At 40.0% G+C, this 12023-nt stretch overlaps 1 protein-coding gene across 2 annotated transcripts in view; it reads right to left on the bottom strand.

The window, feature by feature from the left end:
* The window catches only part of LOC132818056 (tau-tubulin kinase 2-like), a 277076-nt gene that overhangs the window by 56816 nt on the left and 208237 nt on the right, over positions 1-12023 (bottom strand). For both annotated transcript variants that reach the window (XM_060828686.1, XM_060828687.1), the window contains exon 13: positions 10367-10793. In XM_060828686.1, the coding sequence (XP_060684669.1) occupies positions 10367-10793 (427 nt within the window). The remainder of the gene's footprint in view (positions 1-10366; positions 10794-12023) is intronic.

Here is a 12023-nt window from a genome sequence, read left to right as displayed (position 1 = left end):
AACAGTGATGCTTATACCCCCGCATTAAGATTTTATTACTTATTGTGTGTTTTTACACTAGAATGAGGTGGTGTGTTGATGCTTTTATAAAGAACTTTTGAGGGATTTTGATGTCTTGAAGTTTTATTTGGTCAGGTTTTACTGTGATTTTGCGTACCTCTTGATTATCTGGAATATCTGATCACCTAGCACACTCTTAGTCCCACAAATGAGAATTAATCGAATGTTTACTGAATTTGGCCATCAAAATCCAAGCCTTAAAAAGGCAGTTAAAATTTTTTGTGGCAGAACATAAATTCAGGAAAACTATAATAGTACCACTTCAGTTCCCTTTCAATAACATGGTAAATATTCTAACAAAAAGGGTTAATCTGGAGACAGATATAGAAATTGATGGAAAAACCCAGCAGGTCTGGCAACACCTTTGTAGAGAAATCAGAGTTAACGTTTCAGGTCAAGTGATGCTTCCTCAAAACTCGGGTTAATTTGGACCTAAGAATGAAGTACTCTCATTGGACAGAGGTGATATGGATAAACTTCTTCAGTGGTAACACGTTTTAATCTCCCTAGTTTGTTTTTGTGCTGTCAATTTTACTTTGCCTTCTTGCAAACAAATTGCTGCAATTTTCACTATTTATCACTGATAGACGCATTTAAAATATTGTTATTTTATTGTTATTCTGTTATTGGTATAGAAACATTATTTTTATTTTCAGGAGCTAGGACTCTGCCATTAAATAGCTGACACCTGCTCTTTAAAAGAACTGGTAACCAATTTTGAGCTTGCAAAACTGAATTTTCAACTTGCAAAAATGGGTTTCAGCCACCAAGGGGCTTCTGTTGGCATGTTTCTCCGAAGATGCAAATAACTATGAATTACATTTTGGACAGTTTCAAAATCCATGTATAGAATTCTAAAAATGGTCAGTTACGTATATAAATGTTTTTTCCTTAAACAAGAACAAAAAAAAGGAATGAAAAGGAGACATTTGTACAGACAAGCTGACAGAGCTAAAAGCAGACAAGCTAACTAGGTTAAGGAGACAGCCGGTTTGATTAATTCGCTTTATTCCACAGAAAGGTAAACATGAGTAATGTTATCTGAATCATGTTAAATTAATAAGATTTATCTTCTGTAATGTTGCAAAAAAAAACCAAAGATGCTACTTTACTCTTTTAGAATGATGTCTCAAGCAAAATAATTCCTGTCTTCTGCCCGACAACCAAGGCAAAATTACCCCTCCGATTACTTTACCAAAAGACTGACTGCTACTCTTATAGCTCACTTTAAAACAAAACTCAGAATTTAACTTCAGAGAGCTACAGAGGGATTTGGGAGTTCTCATGTATGTTAGCTTCTTGTGATTCACATAATGGGCAATGGGAAAGCAAACGGAATATTGGTCTTTATTTCTAAGGAAATGGAGTATAAAAGTAAGGGAAATTGCTAAAATGATATAAGTCACTGGTCTGGAAAATTGTAAACAGTTTTAGACCGTTTATTGAAGGAACAATATACTGGCATTGGAGGCAGTCCAGAAAAAGATCACTAGATCAAGGCTTACGAGAAGTACAGTAGGTTGGGCCTGGTATCTATTGGAATTTAGAAGAATGAGAGACGACCTCAGTGAAACACACAAGATGTTATTTCCTCCTATGGGACAGTCTAAGACTAGAGAGCATAATCTCAGAGGAGATGACTAAAATCATCTGAGCCAAGATTCCTGAAGAAGGACTCATACCCGAAACTTCAATTCTCCTGCTCTTTGGATGCTGCCTGACCTGCTGCGCTTTTCCAGCAACACATTTTTCAGGATAATCTCAGAATAAAGGTTGTACAGTCAAACCAGGGATGAGTAGGAATCTCTTCTCTCAGAAGTCAGTGAATCTGTGGAAGTCTTTGTGGATTTGAGAATTATCAGATCAGGCATGATCTCACAAAATGGCTGAGAAACTCAAATCAACCAAATGACCTACTTCTGTTCTGAAATCTTATAGTTTCATGTTAAATCTGACTTGATAGACATAACTTTTACTTCTACAATATGTTTACTGTGGTGGTCAGTCATTGGAAATGGTCCCACAAGGCTGTAAATGAACTTTTAACAAAGGAACACTAGTTATTACACAAAATATAAAGAAAAATAAATAAGTAATATAAATATGGTGATTTGGAAAGATCTGATCATATATAACCAATATAAAAATGTAATCCTTTTCTCACTAATATACTCTACAAACAATAACTCTGTTGAACCTTACTCCTGAGCCAAGAGGCCTGGGTTCAAGAACCACCCACTCCAGACGTATGTCATAACATCTCTGAACAGACTGATGAGAAAATATCTAAAACCTCTTTCCAGCTCTGGTGGGTTGAAGGCTGCTATGAACGATACTACCCTACTGCTGGTGAGGAGCCTTGCTATTGACCTCACCATTTTTCTGGTTCCTTGTCTCCACTTTGTCGGTCATAAAAACCCAAGTCAATGATAAAACAGCAATTATTGCATCAGGTCGCTTGTGGAGTATTTTAGCTGAGGTCATATAACGTCTTGGAAAGGCTTTCTTTTTGTTAATTGTTCCAAATGACTATTTACGTTTCTTTAAAAAAAAGATTCAACTTTCACAGACTGAAATAAAAAAACCCATTTCCTTCTACTTTAGAATCACAAGTTTCCAAATAATCATAGTTTGCTATAAACTTTCATCATAGAGTCGTAACAGCATGAAAACAGACCCTGTGGTCCAACCAGTCCACACTGAACATAACCCCAAACTATACTCCCACCTTCCTGCTCCTGGCCCATATCCCTCCAAACCTTTCCAATTTGTATACTTATAGTTGTTGTAATCATACCCACACGCACTACTTCCTCAGGAAGGTCAATCCACACATTCCATCCTGTGTAAACAATTTGCCCCTCATGTCTATTTTTAAAATCTCTCTTCTCTCACCTTAAGAATGTGCCCCCGAGTCTTGAAATCCCCCATCCTAGGGCAAAGACAACTACCATTAACTCTATGTATATCTCCCACTATTTTCTAAACTTCCATCAGGTAGTCTTCAAACTTCCTACACTCAAGTGAAAGAAGTCTCAACCTACCTGTTTAAATATTTGCTTTATGTATATTTGGTTTAAAATAATAAACATGATCAATCTCCTATCCAAATCTAAACTCTGGAAGAATTTACCCTCGTATAGGCTGAGCAACAAGGTAGTTTGTGGATATAAACAGGAATAAACATTTATATCGAACATTCCGCATGATAAAATATCTCAAGGTGCTTTACAAGATTGCTCTCAAATAGGATTGGACGCTAAACCACGTAAGCAGCCTCCTAGAAGAGGAGGGGGTTTTAGAGTGGCAAAACGAATTTCAAAGGTTATGGCATAGCAGCTGGTGGCACAGTTACAAATGATGGTGCATCTAAACTAGCATTGCAAAAAAGGCCAAAATTCAAAGTTATAGAAGTAATGAAGACGATTGAAGAGGGCAGAGAGGTGGGCGTGATCTATATGGACTTCAGGAAGGAGTTCATCAAGGTAGATTGGTTAGCAAGGTTAGATCTCATGAAGAACAGGGAAAACTAGCCATTTCCACACAGAACTAGCTCAAAGGTGGTGCTGGAGGGCTACTTTTCAGACTGGAGCCTGTGACCAGTAGTATGCCACAAGGATCAGTGCTGGGACCACTGATTTTTGTCATTTATATAAATGATTTGGATGTAAATAAAAGAGGTATCGTTACTAAATTTGCAGATGACACCAAAACTGGAGGTGTCGTGGCAGCAAAGAAGGTTACCTCAGATTACAACAGGATCTTGATCAGATGGACTAAAGGGCCAAAGAGTGGCATATGGAGTTTAACCTAGATAAATGTGAGGTTCTACATTTTGGAAAGGCAAATCAGGGCAGCACTCATACACTTAATGGTCCTGCAGAGTGTTGCTGAACAAAGAGACCTTGGAGTCCGGGTTCATAGCTCCTTTACAGTAGAGTCATAGGTAGATAGGGTAGTGAAGGTGGCCTTCCTTTATTGGTCAGAGCACAGAGTATATGGGAGATCATGCAGCGGCTGTACAGGGCATTGAAATATTTGGAAAATTATGTGCAGGACATTTGGGAATATTATGTGCAATTCTGGTCTTCCTTTCAGAAGAATGTTGTGAAACTTGAAGAGTTCAGAAAAGATTTACAAGGATGTTGCCATGGTTGGAGGATTTGAGCTATAGAGAGAGGTTGAATAGGCTGAGGTGTTTTCCCTGGAGCTTCAGAAGCGGAGGGGTGACCTTATGAAGGCTCATAAAATCATGAGGGGCAGGGTAGGATGAATTGACAAGGTCTTTCCCTGGTGTGGGGGAGAACTAGAAGTTTAGGGTGAGAGAGGAAAACTTAAAAGAGATCTAAAGGCCTACTTTTTCACTCCGAGAGGTACGTGTATGGAATGAGCTGCCAGAGGAAATGGTGAAGTCTGGTACAATTGCAACATTTAAAAGGCAACTGGATGGATAAATGAATAAGAAGGGTTCAGCAAGATATGGGCCAAACATTAGCAAATGGGACTAGATTAGGTTAGGATATCTGGTCAACATGGAAGAGTTGAACCGAAGGGTCTGTTTCCATGCTGTACATTTCTATGACTCTAAAAAGGAGCGTTGAGGCCTTCAACAAATGTAAAAACAAGAATGAAATTTATATATAGATATTGCCAATATAGGAGCCAAGGTAAGTGAGCAAACACAGGTCTAGCCAAATTCTTAACATTTTGACAACATTAACAACTAACTATGGCTGGCAGCATCCAATGTCTGACCAGCAGCGTTATAAGCCCTGAACAAAATACATTTTTAAGTAACATTTTTTAATATGACTGAGCAATGTTGGAATGAAATTTGTATCAGAAGAAAAAAGATAAACTCAAGTAATATTTTCTTTTATTTTAACCTATGTTTCTAATCTGTTCAGAGATGTTACTACACACCTCTGGAGCAAGTAGAACTTGATTAGATTACTTAGTGTGGAAACAGGCCCTTCGGCCCAACAAGTCCACACCGACCCACCGAAGCGCAACCCACCCATACCCCTACATTTACCCCTTACCTAACACTACGGGCAATTTAGCATGGCCAATTCACCTGACCCGCACATCTTTGGACTGTGGGAGGAAACCGGAGCACCTGGAGGAAACCCACGCAGACACGGGGAGAACGTGCAAACTCCACACAGTCAGTCGCCTGGGTTGGGAATTGAACCCGGGTCTCAGGTGCTGTGAGACAGCAGTGCTAACCACTGTGCCACCGTGCCACCCTAAACTTGAATCTGGGCATCCTAGTCTAACGGTAAGAATACTACCACTGCACAAGCAACAGTATTATTTTCTTAAATTTAGTATTTCAGTTGAAAAATCTACAGCCTAAAAAGATGCAACATTAGAGATTATTAAACCTGAGTATTTCTCTCTCTCTACCATAACCCAAAATCTTTACTGTCCTATGGGGTATGCGGAAATTTATTTAGGAATACTGAGCTACGCTAGGAAAGTGTAATACTATTTTGATTAAAAAAAGTTTGATTGTTTAAATGGAGATCTCTTTTTTTTCAAAAGACAAACAAAAATCTATCCTGATTTTTCATGAAAACCTGTGACATGGATAACCTTACTCTGAGCCATGCACACACCTGATGCTAACCCTTCAGTGGTTCCCATTGATTTTCCATCTCTTAACCTTCATCAACCTCCATTACACATGATGAAGCTCAAGTTGCTATCGGCTTGGACAAATAGCACAACTTGAATTGAGTGAACCAATTATAGTTAAAAATTACAGTTAATGCAACAAAAAAGAATTCTGTATCTCTGTAGTAATGCTTTTTTAATCAGTGAATCAATGTATTATATTTCTAGATATAGCATTCACACCTGACAATATTGTTAACAGTCAAGGCATGTTCTTATGTACATACATACAATATAATGGCCCCCAAGTCTTATTCACATGTTTGTTCAATCCCATAATAAACATTGTTATAATTTATGAATTAACGTGATGTTCACAATAATTTGTATAGTTTCTATAAACTAACCAACTAAAAGTAACTAATAAAACAATGAGGTGTCAGAGTAAACTAAATAATAGTCATGACTAGTCATATTCTTTTTTAAAAAGCCCACTGTCCCACACATCTTAACAGGAGTGTCAGACAAAATAACAGGCAAAAGAAGGAGAGATAAGAACAGATAACCAAAGGTTAAACAGCTTCTAAAAGAAGCAACTTTGAGACAAGTTCACAGCTATTACATGTCAGTGTCCTATATCTCGACATTTGATTCTGATCATAGGTGTATTGCAAAATCAAGGATTTAAACCCTTTCCTCATCAGTTGCATTTTTTCTATATGATCCCAGTTTCTTTGTATTAATACTTGTGCTTCCTTTTTTTAAGAAGAATCCCAACAGTGTTGAAACAGGCCCTTCGGCCCTACAAGTCCCTACCAACACTCTGGAGAGTATCCCACCCAAACTTATTCCCTAGTACTCTACTTTTACCACTAACCTACACATCCCTGAACACTATGGGCAATTTAGCATGGCCAATTCACCAAACCTGCATATCTGCGGATTGTGGGAGGAAACCAGAGCACTGGAGGAAACCCACGCAGTTACGGGGAGAATGTGCAAACTCCACACAGACAATTAGTGAGGATGAAATTGAACCCGGGTCACTGGCGCTGTGAGGCAGCAGTGGTGTGTGTGTGTCTCTCTCTGACTCTCCCTGTCTCTTGAAATAGTGGATATTTTAGACCACTAATCCTAATATTAGGGAATCATTTAAATAGCAGATTTGTATTCTGTGTGGGATCACAAATCCTGTGCCACAAATAGAAAACGTAGGTAAATGGAAATCAGCCACAGGCCTGTATGACATAATTGGATGAAGTACGCAGTTCCCATACCCTGCCTTTTGCCTGCTTTATTCTTCATCATGGCAGTGATATGGATTACAGTCAACAGGAAAACTGTTACTTCAAGAAATTGCAGTGTCAACAGTTAAGCTGCACTCACCAGAGACACGATCATTAGAACACTTAGTGGACTTGGTATTCTCCAAAGTAAGGATTTATCTTTTACAAACTGCTCAACAGTAGTTTTGTTCATGGGTTAAGAAAAATAGTCACACCGGACACCAAAGAGGTTGGACAATGCTCAACTGATGCACTGACAGCTATGCTACAGTACTAAACATATACCAATGAAATGCTGGAATAGGCTGCCAACAAACTAAAATGCTGACAAAGTGAATGTTAGGTAATTAATATGTCTAAGCTACTGCAGTTCAATTGTTCCAAGGACAAACCGAGTTATAATGACACCCTATACAAAGGCATTGTTTTTGCCAGTATTCTGTGCCACATTAGACATTCACTTTTATTAGGTACGATGTAAAGAGCACACCCCTTTACTTTTCTGTATTGTTAACTATAGACATAAAGGGTAAAAAGACTGCTTAAAGAATCAAGTGTTGTTCAAGCAGAACTATACTTTTTTGAAGCAAGTTGCCATTTATGCATTCTAAATGTTTTTAAACTACTGGGTAGTGTGGGGGTTGGAGAAGGGGGCAGACAAGGAAGGAAGCTAGTGGGATGCTGATGACAAACTGCAGTCAAGGGGTGTGTACAAATTGAGTTTTGGCAGTCAACAAGTAGCTGATTAATCTGCCAAACAGGGAACAGCTATTCATGGCAAAAGCCTTCCATGTGCCAACCATTACTTGACTCTCTCCCAGGTAGCCGGAGAATTTGGGAATGATAGCGTTTGCACCTGAATTATCGAATCTTCCCAAGAACAGGAGCCGTGCCTCTTCTTTGCAGCAGAGACCACCTTAAACCTAAAGAAGCTTGGTTTAGTTTGTCCACTGCAGTTCCTGAAAGCTGCGGCTCTTAACTAGTAAGACAGAGAACTGTGTGAATAAGTCACCTTGTATCTTCTGCAAGTAATGGTATCTAGAGTTGGAGAATCAAGAAGCAGGACATCCTAAAAAACCAAATATACCTTATCATTGAATCCTGTGAAAAGGATCCATTGAAGTGCCTTCCCGGTCTTTGCCTCAACCACCTTACACTTTATTTTTGCGTCTTGCGTGAGTGTTAAGGGATTAGATATTAACTAGTTCAGCGATATATCAACAGTTCACAATTGCTTATCTGTAGCTAGAATGTATTTATTCGTAATAAATAGTCATTCTTAAGTACAGAGACCTGAGCTATTTTCTTGTCAACCTGATTCTAAAAGACAGAAAAATTGGGAAGCAGTACAAAGGATGTGAGAACCCATGTACATAAATGGCACAATGTGAGCGTGCAGGTGCAGGTAAGTAACATTTATTAAGGGTGACAGAACTTTTACTGCGACTGAATTATGGTGTTGGTGCAATTTAGAGTACTGTATAGTTTTGCTTTCCTTATTGAAGAAGGGATATACTTGCATTGAAAGCACTGCAGAGAAGTTTCACTAGTTTGATTCTTGGCACAAGGGGGTTGATGAATGCACGAGGAAAGGTTGGACAGTTTGGGCCGATTCTCATTGGAGTTTTGAAGAATAAGAGGTGATTTTATTGAAACAAAAAGATTTTCGGGGTCTCAGCAGAATAGATGCAGAAAGGAAATTTCTACACATGGAAAAAAATGGAATCTCAGTTTCAGACAAAGTGGTCTACCATTTAAGATGCAGCCAAGGAGGCTATCCCAAATGTGTCATTAATCTTTAAAATTCCCTATCCCAGAGAGCAGTGGAGGATGTGTCAGGAATAATTGGATACAATTGATTTTCCAATATGAAGGCACTATAGGGATGCAAGTTGGTTAATTTATTTTTCCAAGTCTTTTAAACCTCTTCTTCACACTTATTCATGGTTAAGCATTCTAATGATAATCCTTTGACCATCAGGTTGCTATTTCCAAACCAGTGGGAAATAACCTCTATATGCTCATTTTACTTAAATGCTTTCATGACTGTGAGAACCTCAGGCAATCCTCTTATAATACAGTGAAAAAAGACAATTCCCCTTTGTAACGGAAACCTCATTCTGACCATCAATCTAGTGAAGCCTGCCTGCACCTTTCCATGACTCCAGTATTATTTCTGAAATGAAGCACAGAGGAACCTCGATTATCCGAATATCGGATTAACCGAAGGAGATCTCAAGGTCCCGAAGGAAACACTACATCAAAGATGTGCTTCCAACAGTGATCGCGTCTTTTGCTTACAGTGATTAAACAGGCACCGTCCCCAAATGACAAATTGCCCGCCCTCTCTCTCATCACACTTTCCCTGGAGTTCTACACAGGGGTGTACCCTAAACCCCCCTTCCCCACATAATCCTCCAACACTGTCCTGTACAGGGCAAAGGTGGGACCTGTCAAAAAGTGTGTGTGTGCGCGCGTGTGTGCGTGTGTGCGTGTGTGTGTGTGTGTGTGTGTGTGCGCGCGCTCTATTTGGAGACTTACCCCACAAAGGCAACTGCAGCAGTCTTGCTATTGGTGTCCAATCCAGCTGCCCTGGAGAGGGGGTGGGTGTGTACGGGGTTGGGGGCGGGAGTACGGTGTTGGACGGGGCCGTGAGCTTTGTGGGGTGGTGTTGGGGATGGGGCCTCGCATGCTGTTCTGCGGCAGTCTCCTGAACAAGGAGCAGAGTTTAAAAACTCCAAGCCCCAGAAGAAAGGCATTTAATCGATTAACCAAATAATCAATTATCCGAACGAAATAGTGCCCACCCATCGCGTTTGGATAATCAAGATTCCCATGCAATGGGAATGTGCAATAGCCACACAAGTCATTACTAAGGCCAAAAATTTATCACTGTTTCCTACTTTGAAATTCAAGTCCCATGCTCAAAACGCAGCTGTCTCGTGATTTTTTTTCACGTTTTTTCCATTTTAAATTCTGAGCACTTACACACCTGGATGCCTTCCTATACATTTTTGCATCTTTGGTGCAAAGTATTTAAGCTATTTTCTCATTAAGATAAATGTTTCAGTTTCAGAAACATTTACATTTAAAGCTGAACTTTAGCATGTCAGTAGATTCGACCAAGGACAACACGGCAATGTTATTCCAATACATTTACACAAGATGGCAGAGACAGACAGACAGATGGGATGGGGTAAATTAGTATCAGTCCTTTCAATCTGTATGCAAAAAAAGGAAATAAAACATTTCTACATTTTTTGACTACATATGATTCTCAGACTAAATTTTCACAGAACTCTCATCAGTGACCTATAGTAGTTAACAGTCTTATTGAATACTACAGTTCAGCAATTAGATAAACATACGCTTCTAAAGCCACACTTTTCATGCATCAGTACCTGTTCTCTTGCTGCTTCTTGAGATCGTGAACGCTCCATCTTTTCACTCAGAATGGCTTCCAATGTTAATTTTTCCTCTTGAAGAGGATCTTCTGCTAGAACATCTGGCTCCTCATCATCTGTTCGTCCAGATGGACTGGTCAATTTCTGGCCCTGACCTCCATCAGTCCTGAAATCCTGGAGGTCACGGTCTTTGTCTACAATGACCCATTCCTTAGAGTCAACTTCCTGCCTGCAGGAGCTTATATTAACCGCGACAAATCCATTGCTAACAACAGCATCACCATGTTCAGGAGATCCCACAGAAATGGGCTTTGAACTGTCAGGAATGTACTCCTCATCAAAGTGCCATACTCTGTCAGTACGAGCAGCAGCAGGGGCTTTTGGAGGCGGGGTAGCGGCCAAGTCATCCTGAGCCTTGGTGGAACTGGGCACAAAGAAAGGTGTATTGTTACACAGACTGAAAACAAAAATACAAAGTTGTCCAAACAACCTGTAGTTGCATTTGGATGAAATAAATACCTACTATGCAACTATGTTATTTCTGTTACTTTAGATTAGATTAGAGACCCGACAATACAGAAACAGGCCCTTTAGCCCAACAAGTTCACACCGACCCTCCAAAGAGCAACCCACAGAGACTCCTGACTAATGCACCTAATACTATGGGCAATTTAGAACGGCAAGTTCACCGGACCTGCACATCTTTAGATTGTGGAGCAAACGCACGCAAACACAGGGAGAATGTGCAAACACCACACAGTCACTCGAAGCTGGAATCGAACCCGGGTCCCTGGCGCTGTAAGGCAGCAGTACTAACCACTGAGCTACCGTGCCACCCAAATCTATTTGTTAATTTCTTCCATTTAATCTAAATGATGTGTGCTGCAAGAATATTATAGCTTCACAGGCAAAGAAACATAACGATATTAAAATTACTAACAAAACTTCACTCATAAACAACAGTGGTTGGAGAAGGATAGAGGGGGACCAAGAAGGCAGGCTATCAGCAATCTCTCAAGGGCAATTACAGATGGGTAATGAATGTGGCTTTACTTGTGATACACACACCTCACCAACAAACAAAAGGATAGATAAAAAACGTTCATAAGCTAAGAGGGGTCACAATACCCTGGGGGAGTAAAATTTGTTAATGCTCTTTGGGAAGGTTAAAACTAATTCAGCAGGGGGATGGGAATTTAACCTATAGTTCCAATGTACAGGAGGTTGAGAGTAGTAAGGTCAGAAGTGAGGTTTCAAGGTCGCAGAGTTCACCTGCAAGCAGAAAGGTAGTCTGAAGTGCCTCTTCTTCAACACCAGGAGCACCTGGAATAAGGTGGGTGAATTTGCAGAATGGGTTGGTATCTGGGACTTCGATGCTGTGGCCATTTCGGAGACATTGCTAGAGCAGGAACAGGAATGGTTGTAGCAGGTTCCAAGATATAGATCTTTCAGTAAGAACAGAGAAGATAGCAAAAGAAGGGGTGGTGTCGCATTGTTGGTCAAGGACAGTATTACGGTTGCAGAAAGGACATTTGAGGACTCTTCTACTGAGGTAGTATGGACTGAGGTTAGAAACAGGAAAGGAGAGGACACCCGGCTGGGAGTTTTCCATAGGCTTCCGAATAGTTCCAGATATGTAGAGGATAGGAACGAG

The sequence above is a fragment of the Hemiscyllium ocellatum genome, chromosome 8, assembly GCF_020745735.1.
Source record: "Hemiscyllium ocellatum isolate sHemOce1 chromosome 8, sHemOce1.pat.X.cur, whole genome shotgun sequence".
Lineage (NCBI taxonomy): Eukaryota > Metazoa > Chordata > Chondrichthyes > Orectolobiformes > Hemiscylliidae > Hemiscyllium > Hemiscyllium ocellatum.
This window is presented reverse-complemented; position numbering and strand designations above follow the sequence as displayed.